The sequence below is a fragment of the Elaeis guineensis genome, chromosome 2 (assembly GCF_000442705.2).
Source record: "Elaeis guineensis isolate ETL-2024a chromosome 2, EG11, whole genome shotgun sequence".
In the NCBI taxonomy this organism is placed as follows: Eukaryota; Viridiplantae; Streptophyta; class Magnoliopsida; order Arecales; family Arecaceae; genus Elaeis; species Elaeis guineensis.
Genome location: NC_025994.2, coordinates 120,208,542 through 120,226,181, shown reverse-complemented (window position 1 = coordinate 120,226,181; position 17,640 = coordinate 120,208,542). Strand labels below are relative to the sequence as shown.

Below are 17,640 nucleotides of genomic sequence, written 5' to 3'. Positions count from 1 at the left end.
TGCATGCAGTTTTACACTACCCGTGATATCAAAATATACAATGTTAAGCAAAACAACCGTATAACGTAAATAAAGGCTAAATATAGAGATTACCAATCAATGAAATATGATAGGGCTTTTTGAGGTCCATTAACTCTGGTATGAGCAAACACAAATATAATGAGCAGGCACAAACATAACAATCCAACTGAATCAGATGACTCAATAGTTGGGAGTGGATAGAATTGGGAGGTTAAATTAAGTACTCCATAGGGTAGACACCCTAAGAGCAAGCCTATCATAGGACACCGTAATCATTTAAACTAGCCGTTAGGACAATAATACTGAAGAAGCTCGTTACTAGTGATACATATGCAAAAATAAAAATGCTTTATTGTATCATGTTGCACCGATAGTTGCTTTTATCTTTACAACGATCGGTGCATCTGTCATCATCTGTAGTCAAATGGAGCAATTATTGTATGGCTGTCTATTAGCTATTGTTGGGTCTGATGGCCACTTGTCTAGCCCCTAATCAATTTTTGCCTCTTGACCATGCGACCAATTTACTTGACCTAAAGTTATGGCCATACCATAAGATCGGATTTCAGCACCATGTGCTGAGCCAACGATGTTGCTAGATGGCATGCTATACCAAGCTATGGCTCCAATTATAATCCAAATTTATGTCACTAACAATCTTCTCTTTCCTCGAAGCCTCCCTATCTCATGATAGGGCTTGAGGGTTGACTATAAGATCATTCGCTAAGAACCTCTCAAGGGGAGTTAAAACTCTACTTTCATCTTTTTTGCTTACTCTTCATGCCAATCTTAGCTGAATGACCAATGGAGGAAAGCCTAGAACTGCCACTTCTATAGATGGCTCGAAACAACATGCTCTAATAGAATATGTCACTTCATAAACTCTTAAATTAATAGAATCTAGTTGTCCACCCTTGAGAGAAATTATTAGATAGACTTAGTCTGCAGTAAATACTACAAACTAAGTCAATAAAAAATTACCACACCGGTATTTTAAAGTGGCTAAACAGGTATGTTGAAATGGTTGTAGTCATTGTGGCATTTTTTTTCGTTGATTTAGCCTACAATATTTATTATAGATTAAGTCTATCAAATAATTTCTCCTCGAATGATGATATCAGCAAGGAGAGCGGAGCAATGTGTCACACTTCGAACTTTCCAAATACCACTTGGCCTGTCTTATTGACTAATGGATGGATACACACTCCACCACCACCTAAAAGACTTTCACAAAGCATCAGCATGTCACTACCCTACATGGGGCACCACCTCAGCTGACTCGTTCACGGAGATCCACCCAGACAAAGTTTGTCCCCCCCTAGTCCATCGATCCGACACTCGACAAGCAACCAACCAAGGCCTGTAGATGGGCTACGGTTGGCTGGCAATGGAGGCCAACATCCTCGAAGAGGAGCATGCTATCCATGAAGCACCATGGTGGTGTCATCTGCTGTCATGTCCACCGTAAGATCATTTGGGGTAATAGCTTGGCCTGATTGTCCCTCCATGAGAGGACAGGAGGTTTGATCATAGCTTATGCACCCACAGCCAAAAAACACCACCCTACGATGTCGTGCATAAATTGTTGCCAAACACTACCCTCCAGCAAACCCTCCTGATTAATATTAGGCAACAGAGGCTGAGGCAAGTCCAATCTACAATCACCCTAGGCAAAATTGAAGAGGGTCACCAGCTCAACCAACAAAGACTCCATGCATAAATCCACCCCGAGAAGGGGTACCAGCGGTGGAACTTAGAAGTAATGTTGAACGCAAGGAAAATTTATTAGATAGTCTTAGTCAACAATAAATGATGTAGACTAAGCCAATGAGAAAACGTTACAACAGCTACAATCACTTCAAAATACCTATTTAAACTAAGTCTATCTAATAATTTCTCTAAAGCAAGTCCAACAGTCTCATCCAGACAACAACTATCTTAATAGCATCAGAGGCCGGTGCAAAATTGGGTCACCGGGCTTCTGACGGAAGCACACAGCAAGTGACCAACCAACATCCCATCCCCTAAAACTAAAAGTGAATCGAAAACCCATTGTTATTGATATATTTTCTACGGTGAAAGACAACTCTATTTTGTTGCTAAGGAACATTCTACAATTGAAGCTTTCTTTCTTCTGATTGGCAAATTTTGCTTGCTGCCATGCAATGTGTACAAGGCAGTAAAATATTTCTACTAGAGGTACGTAAATGTGTCAGGCTTTTTCATGACAAACTGCTTGTCGACGAGTTCCTTCACTGCTAGCAAAAGTTTCAGAAGAAATTTTTTGCAGGATTTTGAAATTCTCTTACTGCTAGCAAATCCACATGAATGCAAGAATAATTTCAAATTTTGAAGTATCATAACCAGTCTTCACCAAAAAAAAAAGGTATCATACCAGTAAGCATATCTTAAAGAAAGTTTCTCCCAAATTCCTATGAAACATCATCTGTAAAGCCAACATCCATGAGCACTTGTTTTGAGTGTTCCATCTTACCATTATGTCATCTAAAAAGAAATGAAGAATTCATCTTTCCTGATCACCAGTAGATTAAATTTAACTATTAACATTGTTGGGGCATGCAATCACAATCAATCAAGGTAGATAATGAATATATGGTGGAATATAGTGAATAAGTCTGTACTATTTAAATCGCTGGTTTTAGATTATCACATTACAGTCTCAAAGTCTCACAAGTATCAAAAGGATTAATTACACCAAAAACCTTGAACTATTTGGAGGTTTTCGATTTCCTCTTGAACTTTGATTTAGTGCAATCAAGTCGTCATACATTTCAATTTTTTCAATTCAAATCCTGGCTGTGAATTCTGTTTGGCTACCATAACGGAGTGGGCATGCAATATCATATGACTTGCTGATGTAGTAAAAAAGAGTGATGTGGATAAGTTTTTGTCCCCCATTTTTATCTCTTCAATTAGGGTTTCAACTTTCATTTCTATCCAAATCCCAACTCTCCTTGGTGGTATTTCCCTTGGGCGACAAAAGACGGTCAATTGAGAATGATAGGAAAAGGGAGAAAGAAAGAGATGCATTACGTAAGAAAAGATAGTTCGAGTGATTAAATCTAAGCATTTTTATATTTTTTTTCTTTTTTGTTCTATGTTTTTTGGTTTCTTTAGGTCATAGTTTTTTATTTGAGGAAGAAAAATTAAATGATTTTGATTTGGAGGAATGGTATGCATTTAACTATTAATTCTTTTCTTTTACTTTCTCCCTCGAGAAGTTCAATAAGTTGGATTGATATGGGCTAAGGTATAAGGTTTTTTTGGTTTCCTTTTTAGAGTTCTTCATCCCTGATCTTGGGTTCACAAAGAAGAGAAAAGTGTTTGAAATGAGTTACTACATCATGTTCTCTGGATATCGTTATATAGATTGTCAAGTTAAAAAAAAAATAATAAAAAAAAATTAGCTTTCAAGAGGCCCCGGGTAATGGATTCGAACCCATTGTCATATTTCTCTATCTTTATTTTCCTTGTTCTTAATTTTTTGATTCTATTGTTTATACTTTGGATGAGAAGAAGGAAGAATTTCAGTTTTCAGAGATTAAGAACACTATAATGATCTTTTGCTTATTCATTCTCTCTTTTTTCTTCTTTTCCTTATTTTTTCGCACTCTTTCTGCTTGCCCCTCAGCCATTGCGGGTCTCTAGTAGCCGGATGAGAAGAAATGATGGAATTAGGAAGTGAAACCCTAATCAAAGGGGGAGAGAGGAGGGGGGGGATTTCAAAGCTTCTTTGTTGTATCAATAAAGAGAATAATAAATCAACAATTTCTAACAAGTCACATGACGGCACATGATCACACCATCATAGCAACCAAATGGAATTCATAACCAAGTTATAAGTTGAAAAATTTTGAAAGTTTGATGATATGATTATACTAAAATAAAGTTTCGAAGGAAATTGAAAAATCCCAAATAATTCAGATTTTTGGTGTGATTAATGAAATAATTTATTAGTTCTTCAACCTCATACATAATTGAAACAACCAGAAATAAGGGTATTTTAGGTTTCCAGCTTGTTGGAGTACTAATAGAAAAGATAGGTATTGTTGCTGCTAGTATCTGATCTGACACTAGAGCTGACAGATGTAGGATGACTGGAGCTTGATTTTGTACCAAATGAGAGAGAATCTGCAAATTAAGTTTCTAATTGGAGTTGTTTTCGATAGAAACCTTCGGACGCTCAAGTTAATACCAAAGAATAGTAGAAAGGAAGGAGAGAGTTTGGGCTGAGAACTTATCTAGAGGTCCTTTGTGCCCCATTATTTATAGATGAGGCAGCTGGTCATTTTTAGAAATATGGACAGAAGTGGTAGAAAGAATCACGTTGTTTCTATTTTATCTGATCGAGGCAAGTCGTTATCCATTCGTTCTGAAGCACATATGGAATGTAGGGCTGATAAGGCAATTACTCAGGATATAACTATTAGCATGAATCTCGGCTTCTTACCTCGGCTTGGCATGGCCCGAGCTAACCAAGTCAACATTAGAGTCAAGGTCTAGATAACATCGAGCATGGTCAAGATAAACTGTCATCCCATAATAAATATCTAATGCAACTTCAACATTCTTCCATCACTTAAAATTTTCTTCAAATTCTTGGACCTCAAAAAATGAAACAACAACAGAAATCGGGCTGTAAAATGAACCTCTCATATTCTTAATATGTATAAAAGAAGGGGAGAAATTAAAAAAGCTGAAAATAAGGAAGAGGTAGACACCTCTTTTAGATGGGTTCGGATTGTATCCTTCGTGCAAAAGAATGATTGGTTTTATTTTGTGGTGTCAACTATTGATCGCATTTTGTACAGCTTTCAAAGGCCTCCATCCTTTCCTCACCCTCCATCAACATAGATCACAAAGCAGCCATTGCATTTTTAAAACCATGGGAAGTGCGATCCAATAGTTCACACAGTGAAAGAAGATCAATTATTCTTTTGTGTGAAAAATACAATCCGTACTCCTCTTAGATTAGGCTGTTCCTTTCTCTCTTTCCCCTTCTTCAAGATCTGGCTGCCACTTATTTAATCTTCGTTAATCTTGTATTACCCTCCTTGAATTCTTTGTATCCTGCTCAACAAATCAAGGGACTTTATGAGCATCGTGTTTTAGAAGAAATTGTAAAAGATCATTTCATTTCACTTCCCAATCTGAAGATAGCTTTAGTCTATTTTTCCAGGAAAAAAAGGGCCGTTGAGCTTTCACCTCCAAGTGTGGCCCGGGAGGGTGTTACAACAGCTTTCACCTCCAAGTAGTTGACTAAAAGTGAGGTAAAAGGGACTTACTCGAGCTAGCTCAATTCACAAAATCCTTACAGGCTTTTTAATGGTTCTGGAGATCCTAGAGATCTACCTTTTTCGTAACTTTAAGAGGAATGGTGAGCTCATATGACAAAAGAAGTAACAAAACGAGAGATGCATAAAATTCGGTTCACATTGCAGGAGACCAAAATTATACACCTGATTGGGAAAACCATTGCCTTATAGAGGTCAAACTGTAAGATTACTTCATTATACATCATAGATCATAGGCTCGAAACAGAAAAAAAGGTTTTCTGCGAGTGAAGATAAAGCTGCATACTGTTGACCTCACACGATGGCAAGAGCTTTGTGCACTGAACCGTGAATCCTTTGTATTTCAAATTATATAACTTGGCATCTCTGCATAATATATATATATACAGTAAGATTTACTTTTATGATGCTTAATGAGTATTTAGGCATTTACATATTTCTAAATTGGGTTTTGCTATGGAGCATTGCTACGGTGCTCTAAAAGATATTTTGGTCTCTTGATTTTTTATATATTTTTGACCATCGAATTAAATATGAACTACTCAGATTTTAGCTCGATAGAATATTCAGGTGCATGGCTGATGTGATAAATATTTTAAAAATTAAAATTATTTATTATCATGATCAAATTATTTTTTTTCAAAAAAATCTTCTCTTTCTCCATAGGCCATCGAAGGGGGTGAACGCGAAGGAGCCGTGGGCGCCGAGGGTTGAAAGGAAAGGAGGGGGCAGTGGCAACGACGGCGGCACGGAGAAGCTGCGGACCACAGAGGGTCGGGGGGGGAGGGATGGGGGGTGGCGTTGGCGCAGAGAACCCACGACCATGGAGGGGCGTGGGCCGTGGAGGGCCAGAGGGGAGGGGGTTGGGAGGCGTGGAGAAGCCACGGCCGGGAGGGGCGTGGGTTGGGGGGTGTGGCGCGGAAAAGCCGAGAGCCATGGGAGACATCAGGGGGTGGGGGCGAGGGGGTGTGGTTGCGGTGGCACAGAGAAGTCTCGAGGGGAGGGGGCACATAGGATCGGGGGTGGGCGCAGAGTAGCCACGGTTGTCGGGGATGGGGTGGGGGGCATGGAGGGTGTGAAATCGAGAGAGGAGGCAAGAGCCATCGGATGGGTTGGTGGCGCGGAGAAAGCGCAGGCCGTGGGGGGGCGCATGCGGAGGGGCAGAGAAGGCTCGAGGGGCTGGGTGGTGGTGTGGAGGAGGTACAAGGGGTTGGGGGGAGTGTGGAGGAAATGCAGGTGGCACCGACGGTCGGAGAGGTGGAGGGAGGGTTGGGCGCGGTGAAGCCACCGACAAAAAAAAAAAAATATATATATTATTTTTTAAAAAAATAAAATATATAAAAATAAATATCTAATAATATTAATATTTTTTTATAATAAAAAATTATAAAAGAACAATACAGAATCCTTCTAACTTTTATGATCCTTAATGGCTACTTAGTTATTTATATATTTTTAATCTGCTAGTTATATAAAAGGCTGTCATTGCTGACAAGTCTCTTAGTTTTTGTTTCCGTTTGCTTGCGATCCTTTTCGGATGCATTAAGAATTTTTAAGCAGATTCAAATCATTCTCATGCAAATGTCATCTGTGTTCCTTGAAGTAGAAAATCTCTCAATTCAGGTTAGAGTCTCGCAAGATTACAGTCAAGATTGTAGCCTACCTTTTCCCGTAAATGGTCGCCAACTTAATTAGTCTCTCGACAAACGCGCATGGTTGAGAAGAAGCATAAACATTGCAAAGGTACTGTAGAAAATGCAGAGAATTAGCAAGGGACTGGGAAGGCATATGGGCTTTATTTTTGTCGCTGGAATTTTCTCAAGATATTACCGTAGAAAATTCTCCCTCAAACCGGACAAAATCTATTCGTGAGGAAACGGAGCTCTCGACTGATCCGTCCATGATTACTTCTTTTCGTAATTAAATCTTGGCCCACAAACTCATCTTCTGTCCACAGCTTTTATCGTCAGGTGCGTTAAGCTCCCGGAACTCGTGGTGCGTCGACGCCCCGGATTCCGCATCATCCGGACCATGACACGACTTGGACCGTACCGGTTCACAGCGGTCCAGCTGAATCTTGTCCACCATTCTGCCCGATTCCTCCGTCCAATTATTGATTGGACCAGTTCCAATGGACCACGCCAAATCCCACGGTGGATAACTCGCCAGATTACCCCTTGCATTTCACCAATTCCCGATTGAGCCTTATCCACCGTGCATATGCTCCGAGATTTGCGGTGGTCCACTTGGACTTGGTCCACGCAATACTTTCTCGATTCCCCGTAGCCGACGGAGCCGGTCCGGAGTCCCGACCCAGAAGCGGACCACGGCTCAGTTGACCGAAGCGAGGCAGAACAGATATTTCGGCGAGTGAGGGGGCGATGAGGTGGACGCGCGGGGGGCTCATGGAGCAACGCCTCTGCTGCTTTCCGACACGCAATGTTCTCGCGCCCCGCCCTCTCCCTCTCCCTATATGTACGGTCTGGTCACCACCCTTAGCCCTTGCTTCCTTTCTCCCCATTCCTCTCCTCTCCCTCAGGCCTAGGCCTTCTTCCCTCCTCTCTTCTAGGTTTTCGGTCGCCCGAATTCCATCGATCCTCTCCGATGGCCCTCTGTGGGATCGCCGCCTTCCACCCGGTGGTGGATGGCTGCGACTCGCGGCGCCTCCGCTGCGCCAGCGTCCTTGGCGAGCCCTCTCCGCCGCGGTTCTTGGTCGGATCGCCAGCGTTGAGGGGCTGGAGAGCGAGGTGCTCGGCGGGGAAGATCGCGTCGGGGCCCGAGTCCCTAGGCACGGCGGGTCGGACCGGCGGTTCCTCCTCCGTCGTGGAGGACGCGGCGCCATCGGAGGAGGAGGAGGACGACTTGGATCCCGGAATCAAGTTCAAGATGTCCGACTTCGCTGTCTCCGATCAAGTCAGCGTCGGCCTTCAAGGGAGGGTGCGCGGCTTTCTTCCGATTCGTATTTAAATCTTGATTTAAATATAAATGTACCTGTTTAATTATTGTCCTAGTGCATGTTTAGTCGGACGAGGTGATTTTTGAGGCAACAGTAAGAGATCCCGAGAGGTGAGTAGAGTTTGTTGGTAAATTTGATCTGAGTGGATCTTTTGATTCTTGTTGCCTAAAATTGGAGAAAAGCTTAGTTTTGATTGAGGAGTGGTGGTCTTCTGTGTAGCCCATTGTACAATTCGAGAGTGGTACTTCGACAGCTTACCAGCGTGCAAGCCAAGCGCAGAGGTCGACGGGCATTAGAGGTTTGCTTCATCTAATTCATTGAGCAAGATTTTATAATATAACGAATACAATCTTGATTTTTATCTGGACCAAATTGCAATGAAGAATTTTACACTAAATGTCTTTTGTTTACGGATATTGTTCAGGTGCTGAAGAAGCTCACTCGGCGCAGGATCATGTATCACTCATATGCAATGCAAGTTCATGGTTATGTGTCTCCATCAGGCAGTGAGGATGATGACTCCTTCACCCTGGTGCACGGGGTGTGTGTCCATGTCCTCCGCCGCCATAACCTCTAAATCATAATCTTTACAAAATGCAAATATTTTTTATTGAAATTTGCTAGACCAGAGATTTTTCATCGAGATACATTGATCTTTAAAGGAACTAAATTCATGATTCACTTATGTTTAATGTTCGTGAACCTGACATTGAAAATGAACAATTTTGGTATGCCTCGCTGTGGAATTAATTTTGACAGTTATAAATGGAGGATAATGTGGTTACTCTTGTTCTGCAGTATCATGGAAGTTATTCTCTAAGGCACTGGCTTCAGCTCTCAGATTGGCTTCCAACCTTGGAAGCCACTCTGGCATTGGATGAAGAATATGTTAGAAGGGTTGGGGATGACACAGTAGGAGGGCCTGCTGTTACCCGACAACTGCGCCTTACCAGGATTTTGATGAGAGACCTTTTGATTGGTGTAAGCATGTTCCTTTCACATATAAGTGCATTGGATATCGGTTATTTTCTGCTGCTGTTTATTATGTCTGCTCTATCTCATTTGCAGGTGAATTACTTGCATAGTCATGGGTTGGCCCATACGGAGTTAAGGCTGGAAAATGTGCATATAAGCCCAGTTGACAAACATGTCAAAGTAAGCAGATAGTTTGGTTTACCTTTTAAATAGTAATGCCCTATGTTGCTTTGCAGACATTGTTTAGACATGATGATCCGGGTATAATGAAGAAGAGTTGCACATTCAATTGATTTTGGAATTTAGAATCATACTCCTTTTAATTTTGTTAGAGCAGGTTAATGTGATTTTGAACAATTGACGCACATTTCAACACCATTGATTTGCACCAAAGTATAGTCACACAGTTTAGACTTCAGATGCAATATGATGTCAAAGTATTAGAATGTATATTGGGAATTGGAAGGTTATGTATCTATGGACTACAACCAACTTAAGAGTGTTTTGGATGCATAAGTATGTTATCTCTGTGATATTACCTACCCGTGGAGGAAAGGCTTCAAAAAGGAAGTAAGAAGGTGAAGGAAGTTAAGGATCAAATGAGGTTGTACAACCCATTATACCAATATTTCAGGGATACCAAAAAATTCATGATTTCATTGTCCTAAATTTTTTGGGTTTATATGTCCTTTAACTTCTTGTTCTTGATTTCATCTACTGGACAGCTCTCATTTGCTTGGGAGATTGCACAAACATAAATTTTGTTCTTTGGACATTGAAGGAGTACCTTTTGGTATTAGTCCCTGATACGATACAATATCTCTTAGGAATCCATGCTTATCTGTCTTGATACAAGCATATCTGTGACAGATCAACATAGTATCTAGATGAATTACCTTCTATTATTATATGCTGTAGGCACTCAACCATCGTTTTCATCAATTTTCAGAATGTGTTGAGGCCAGTCTTTTACATCTTCCCCCCTCTTTTTCTGGTGAAGCCTCTTCTATCTTCACTAGACACATCAACACAAGCAAGGAACATGGTCAATGGTCAGATAAATTCTGATCACCCAGGCCCCTTGTGAAATGCAACCAAGCAAAATCTTCTTGATGGAGCTCATGAAAAATAACTTTATCAAGGCCTGATATGGTAATTTAATATATAATGAACCTTTATAAAAATAATCAATCAATGTTGTTCATGTTTGGTTGATCACTAGCCTTGTTTGATAGCGCAAGAAAACTTTTATCTTACACATGTTCAGTTAACATGATTTCCACAACATTTGCTATTCATGTTGCTAACTGGAGTTCCATTTAATCTGAACTCTGAAGATCTCCTGATAAAAAATATCTTGACATATAAGCAGCAATAAATGTCTTTTACGCTTGGAAATGCAAGGAATCATAGTTGACAAAAATGTATGTTTTGGATATGGCCCAATTGTGCAGCAATAATAATTGGTGAAATACTTCACAGTGTTGAGCATACCATTTACATTAATACGATAGATATTGATGAAAGTACACATTTACAACATACCAGCAAATTCTTATATACACTTACTCCTTTAAAACTTGTAGTGGATTACTCATGGCAAGTTTATCAAGGAAGCATGGGAGATATCGAGTTGAGTGCATAATTAATATCCTGCCGCTTGGTGATTTCTAACAGAACATCGACCTCTGCATGCCTAAGCAGCTCTTGCAACATTGGATTACATAGAAAGCTGAATAACATTGTGTTTTTCATACTAGAGAGGACAGACATGTATATCTGACAAAAGTAAGCTTAATTAAGGAGACTTTTATTCTCCAATTTTAAAAGCAACCCAACATCCATAAGATTGGAGGTGTTTTACTTCAGTATATTGTAGTGCAAAATGTTGACCTATGAATAAGCAATTGGTTCATCTTTGGATCTTACATGCACCATCAGCAGTTGATGCACTGTGTACAAGGTGTGGATCCTAGAATCTTGTTTTTCTAGTAAACAGGATTCTTTTTGTTGTAATTAATAGGTTCAGGATTATTAATTTTATGATCATAGTTTTCCTTTTATTTTAGAGTCTAAGGTTGGATGGATTTCTCTTAAGTTTCGGATAGGCTTGGTAACAAACTCTAGTTGAGGAAGTGTCTAATATTATGTAAAATTGTAGCCATCATTTGTGATGTTGAACTGATTTGCATCATAAGCCAACTCAAGAATGGTACGTGTATATTCAAGTTTATAAATTCTGCTTTTTTTTTTTGTTTTTTGAATTAAGTTAGAAGACACGTATGATATACATCATATTAGGAAAGTTTCAGGTCAGTTCTGTGTTACGTAAATTGGGGATTTATTAAATTTAAAGCATTGTTAGGGTTGGAATAAGATGCACTGCCTGTAGGGGTAAGGTCATTTTGCAAGCAGTGGTTAATTATGATTTAGTTTATTGTCCCCTTTGAACTCTCAATTTTCCTTCAAAATGACTGTTGAACCCCAGCCATGCATAAAATATCCATTGCTAAAATTTTCAGGCATTTTGTTAATAAAACAAGGAAAAAGCATGCCATTTCAATGTCAGTTTCAAAACTTTATGGAACCTCACTTGAAGATGGATACTTTTACTCTTGAGTAGGGGAGATAAGGCAAAGTTCAAGTATCAACAGTTTAGCTAAAAATTGTGTGTATGTGTAGAAAGACAAATATACAGGCATATTATTGTTCATGTGTTCATGCACATGCAAAAACAAAAGTGAATGAAATATTGCTCTGCAGTTGCATTCAGCATGGGAATCAGTCATTTAATCTATGTATAAACTGGTTCATGTTATAGCTTTGGCATTTTTTTAGTAATGCGGACATTATTAATACAGTTATTATTAGGTGGGCATTCTTGGAAATGCAGTTGATTTCTTTGACAACAGTTCAAGTGATAGCACGGTGGAGGGAAACACTGACAGGAGGAGATTGATGATCGCATTTGACATGAGGTATGAAAGAAAACATGTTGAGCTAATGGGTTATAAAGATCTATGGTATTACATAACATTTTTCATGGCAATTTTGAAAAGCTCTATTTTCAATCTGTTGCCTAGATGTGTTGGTTTCATCACGGCAAAATTGGTCCTAAGGGAGCTCATGGATGCTTCAGTCTTCATGAAATTTAAGTCTTTTTTGAATAAGGTTTGTTTTTTAGTTTTGAATGAAGAATCTTTATTTCTTATGAATAAAAAGAAAATATATAAATTCACCTGTAAATGTTCTTTCTCTTCCACAATATTGACACAGCACTTCTTTAGGATGTGCATTTATTGCTCTGCAACTGAAGTAAAATATGTAACATAACTTCCTATCTTTATTGTACAAGTACTTCAACTGAACCCATGATATATATATATATATATTAATTTGATATGTACATCACATATAGTGTCCTTCCAAGAATGCTCGGTTGTGTGGGTTCATTCATTATCTATTTTCTGTGCATATTTAAATAGTTGCAATTTGGTTATGCAGCTTAGGTTTATGAGCACTCAATTCCGGCTTTTTGGGATTGAATGAGTTGCATGGGACAGTTTTACAAAACTAGATCATCAGAAGCTTTGGATATCAAGATACGGATATGCAGTATGACTAGTAGCAGTAGCAGTAGCTGTTGTTGTTGTTCTTGTTAAGGATTCTGTTGTGAAATTCCAGACAGGTTGGATATGGTTAAGAACAATATTCTTCAATTATTTGTTGATCTAGGGAACAGGATTGGTGAAAATTGACTTTGGTAGCTCTAATCTCTTTGGTTGAAACAGACATATGGAGATGGAAATCATTTGATAGGGATTTAACACCAAGGGGATGTAACTATTTATATTTGTAGGACTTTTTTCAGCAATCTAGTCTAGGGGAATGTAGGTGGAGAGGAGCGACAACTGGAATGGGTTAGTTTATGAAAGTAATATTGTATTTATCTATCCATAAAATAATCATCACATTTGAATTCTCATGCCTTTGAGATACCCCTCGATGGTGCAGAAAAATAAAACAGCTATGATAAATCTCATGTCTTCATTTGTAAGGAAGAATAAGAAGAAGAAAAAGCTGTGACAAATCTTATTATCAGATTCATCTCTTAAATGGTGAAAACAGACCTTGAAAACTTCCAATATGGATAACTTCTGTGCAGAACATGAATGCTTCTGGCCCCCATCTTCTGCTCATTTTTATTAGTCAACTCCATGTTAACATGGAATAACCATTATGTTTGTGTGATCACAGGGAAATAACCCAGCATGCCTGCGTGAGTTTCTCTTGCCAATTCTGTGCCGAGAATCTCCATCTGGAAATGCTGGTTTGCAAGTTAATATCAATTTACATTCTATAGCCTCCAGCATAGTTGAATTATGGAAACTTTAGTAAACATGGTTTCTTACCTCCATATCTATGTTAAAATGATGTTTGTCTTTATTTAGATGCTGGACAGGAACTGGGGTGCTGGATGGAATCTTCTGTCACTGCTGCTAGCAACAAAACCTTCTGCAAGGATAAGGTAGATTTTCTAGCAAAAAGTCACTATATAGAGCAAAGAAAAGATTATTATTTTTCCTTGTTTAGTTAGTATATCATGTGAATGCTGTCAATATTTCAGTTGTGCAACACTTTCTTTTTGTTAAGACCTTACCTTCTTCCCCTTTGGAGAGTTAAATTTTCTCAGTTCCTATCCATCATTACTTGAGAAGGAATGATTTGTAAGCACATCATACATCAGCTTCCACATATTTCTTACATTACTACGAGTCATGCTGATTCTTGTTCATTTTCAAGCAGTTGCTTGGATGCACTGAGGCATCCCTTTCTGTGTGGGCCTAAGTGGCGGGTACGCCCATCCATGGATGTCATCAGGTGGGGTTTAGGTTCAACAGCTGTTCGGATGGCAGAAGATTACATCTACGGCCAACATCAGGTATCTGAATTCCTGATATATATGTAAGATAGAACTTCATGATGACTCAGCTATAATGCAGTTCAAACAAGTTTGTTTGGCTTAAATCCATTGTAATATAATTATGAGAATGGTAATGCTCTAGACACTACTTAGAAGACTCTCCTTTAGAGGCATTGGCCTACAAGAAGGAAAGCTGGCATGGTACAGGTGCAACTCCCACCTTCATCAGGGGTTCTCTTTCTTTGGGCATCTAAAGCATTACCATTATAAACTCATGATGCTTGGTTCATCTTTTCACTATGACTGCATAAGATTTTTTGACTGTTTCTTCCTCCTCTTTTTTTTTTTTTTTGTTGTGTGGTTCCAGCGTAGCCGGATAGCTTATTTCATTGAATTGATGGAGTTGCTAAACCCCCATCCGAGACGAAAGGTAAATACCACCCTAAACTCTTCTTGACTTTTCCTGTTTTTGCTAGGCTTCTTAGGGCTTTTGATTTGTTTTTTCCCACACCTATGTGGTATCCATGTTGTTAAAGCTGGAGTGAAATTTTGGCAATCAGACGCTGCTATTTCTGCAAATGAGACTGTTTTTCTTTCATATTTATCTGGATATCTTTAGGATATATAATTGATTTTAATTATGTTTGAGATCATTAGAGATTCTTTTTATATTTTTAAAATTTCCTCTTTACAACGGAGCATGGATTAGATTGATCAGAGGTGCTGGGTTCTTTCTCATGTGTCAACAAGAGAGGATTTGAAATTTGTTGAGCAATCGACATAAAGAAAGTAAAAGATCGAGAGATAGGAAGTAATGAATAAATGTGATTAGAAATAACTGTGATACATGATAAAAGGATTGATCATGAAAGAGGAGGAAGAAAAAGTAGTCTCCACAGTTCAATCACGATTGATTCTATCACTCAAAGACCATATAGGAGTTAGTCGATTCCTTTGCTTGTAGGTGGGATGAGATACATTCTTTAGGATAGAAAGATGTCAACCACCAACTTCACACATCACTCAAACTCCATGCATGAGTAGGCTAACTCTCCACACTATGGGTCCCTCGACCTTCACATGCAAACATGTTGAACCTTCAGTTTATGGGAACCTTGACATCCATGTAGGAGGAGGTTGAGTCTTCGCACTTTGAACCACTCCACATCTATGTGAGCGCTGATAGAATTTTGCTTTTTGGGTAGGATTGGAGCTGTCTTGCGTGATGGTTGAAAGATCATTCACTACCAACAAAAGCTTTGAATCCCAAAATCCTAGAAGGGGGTCATCAGACCAAGTGCTCCATAGAATTATAATATAAGATAGAAGGCAATGGGCTAGTAGCAGAACTGTTGCTTTTGTCGAATATTTTGAAGCAGAGGTAATTCTTATGATGGGATGAAAGGGTAGTTATTGCTAGAAATAACTTCCCCTAGGTAGTTCATTCCATGAAATACCACCCCTTGACGGTTAAATTCAGCAAAAACCACCCACATTTGGTTCTCATAGATGTGCAATTTTTTTATCTCAAAAATTTTGTATAGTGATATATATGCAACTGAGTAACTATACAATTAGACTTGATGTGCATATTGGCATCATTTATATGTGTTTTATAGCATACATATATTATATTGAGCATTATTTAAATTATTGATATATGAATCCTGTTATTTTCTTATTGGCTAATTTTATTGTAAGTGTTTTCTATTTGATATGAGTATTAAAAATTCTTATTGAACTGTAAAACTTATACTCTTTTTTTCCTTCAAGAGTTGCAAGACATAGCATCTTATAGGTCTTGTATGGTCTCTAGGACTTCGCTTTAGGTTTTATATGGTCATGTCACGTGATTGATCCATATGTTAGGTTTGAGACATGACAAGTCATTAGAGCAAGTGTTGCATAGGATTTTAAATGATGATTGTAGAAAAGTTATATGTAAATATGTTGAAGGAGAGAGGCAATCAAGGTCATCTCCATACTTTTAATGATAGGAAGAAATGGAAGTTATGATTGGAAATAACTTCCATAGGTAGTTTTTCTCATGAAAAATCGCCCCTTAATTGTAAAATTCAGCAAAAACAACCTACATGTGGCCTCTTAAATGTGTGAACAGTGGCCAATAATGATCTGTTTCAGATTTCATGCATGTGTTTATTATTTGACCAAAGCTATGGCCAATTTATGATTGTTGACCCATACTTTATCGATCCATTTGATTTTTGGTGACAGACAGTTCAAGTGGATAGACCTTTTCAGTCACTAGCCTTGCAAAAAGATTTGCAGTTCAATCATGAGCAAATAAGTGCTCATAGCTGCTTATGCTTATAAAAGGAGGGAGAGATAGGACCCTTTTTTTTTTTTTTTGAAATTTTATGTTCCCACCCACCAGTGCCTTACGCAAAAGATTTGCAGTTCAATCGTGAGCAAATAAGTGCCCATGGCTGCTTATAAAAGGAGGGTTTTTTTTGGGGGGGGAGGGGGGTGGAATTTTATGTCCACACCCACCAGTGCATTCGCGCGCGCGCACTGTTATGCATGCATTTACATCTATACATGTAACACACATACATACATGCGTCATGCAAAGATGATGATTCATCTATTTGATAGATTGATTGTTATATATTTTTAAATCTGCAGAGCTGGCTTGAATTTCTTCCTGGTAGATGGCGCCTAGTGTACTCTACAGGAAGGCATATAGGACTGACACTTCGTCAACCTTCCTCTAGAGTCCTCATTGGCAATGCGTACCTTACCTTCACAAGATCTTCTGGTTCAGATTTCCCTGCATTTTCAATTGCTTCGGACATCAGCTTCAAAGTCATGCCCAAATCTCAGTGGCCTCATGACAAGTCTGGTGCTTCTGGAAGTCTGCATATCAAGTCTTCAGTTAGAATAGCCCCTGGACGAAGGTTTTATGTCAAAGAAGAAACTGAAGCCAAGTGGAAGAGGGTTGGTCACATCAAGGAGCCTCCATCCAGCCTCCCTGCAGTGAAACTTGTTGGAGAGGAAATTGATGTATCAATGAGGATGGACTCTTCAACAAGTACTGATTCCGCCAAGAGCATGCTTCGAGAGGTTCGAACTCAGATCCCACCAGAAATGTTTGATGTGTCCAAACTTGTTTGTGGGACTTACGTGGACTCAAGGATGATGGTTCTTCGTGGGATCAATGGATCAGCTCTGCTTTTTACCAGATCCTGTTTGACAACCGCATGAAAAATCATAATTGTTCATTGTTTTTCTTGATTTGTACATTTCTTTGTATAATCCCAAATCCGTTAGTTTTACCTTATCCTCCCCCTCTCTCAACGTCTCCTTTCAAATGGACTCTTATAAAATTATTGTCTAAGTAAGAGTTTCAGGCGTAATTTTCCATTGTTTTTCTTGATTGTCCATTTTTTTGTATAATCACAAACCATTAGTTCTACTTTGTCCTGTCT

The 17,640-nt window shown here is 39.0% G+C and overlaps 1 protein-coding gene across 1 annotated transcript; it reads left to right on the top strand.

The window, feature by feature from the left end:
• The first annotated feature begins 7,765 nt into the window (after positions 1-7,765).
• LOC105039167 (probable plastid-lipid-associated protein 14, chloroplastic) lies at positions 7,766-17,568 on the top strand. The gene is made up of 13 exons (XM_010915219.4): positions 7,766-8,273; positions 8,359-8,402; positions 8,512-8,590; positions 8,717-8,833; positions 9,091-9,273; positions 9,361-9,447; positions 12,139-12,245; positions 12,351-12,438; positions 13,525-13,605; positions 13,719-13,795; positions 14,074-14,209; positions 14,559-14,621; positions 16,838-17,568. Exons 1-13 carry the CDS (start codon positions 7,941-7,943, stop codon positions 17,414-17,416), a joined length of 1,974 nt encoding a protein of 657 aa, XP_010913521.1. The 5' UTR covers positions 7,766-7,940; the 3' UTR covers positions 17,417-17,568.
• Positions 17,569-17,640: the final 72 nt, after the last annotated feature.

What these genes read in the sequence shown, in the direction of transcription:
- LOC105039167 (XM_010915219.4), top strand. Translation starts at nt 7,941, where the DNA reads ATGGCCCTCTGTGGGATCGCCGCCTTCCACCCGGTGGTGGATGGCTGC. An exon ending in GAGGTCGACGGGCATTAGAG is followed by an intron (nt 8,591 to 8,716) that starts GTTTGCTTCATC and finishes GATATTGTTCAG; the next exon opens with GTGCTGAAGAAGCTCACTCG. An exon ending in CCTTCACCCTGGTGCACGGG is followed by an intron (nt 8,834 to 9,090) that starts GTGTGTGTCCAT and finishes CTTGTTCTGCAG; the next exon opens with TATCATGGAAGTTATTCTCT.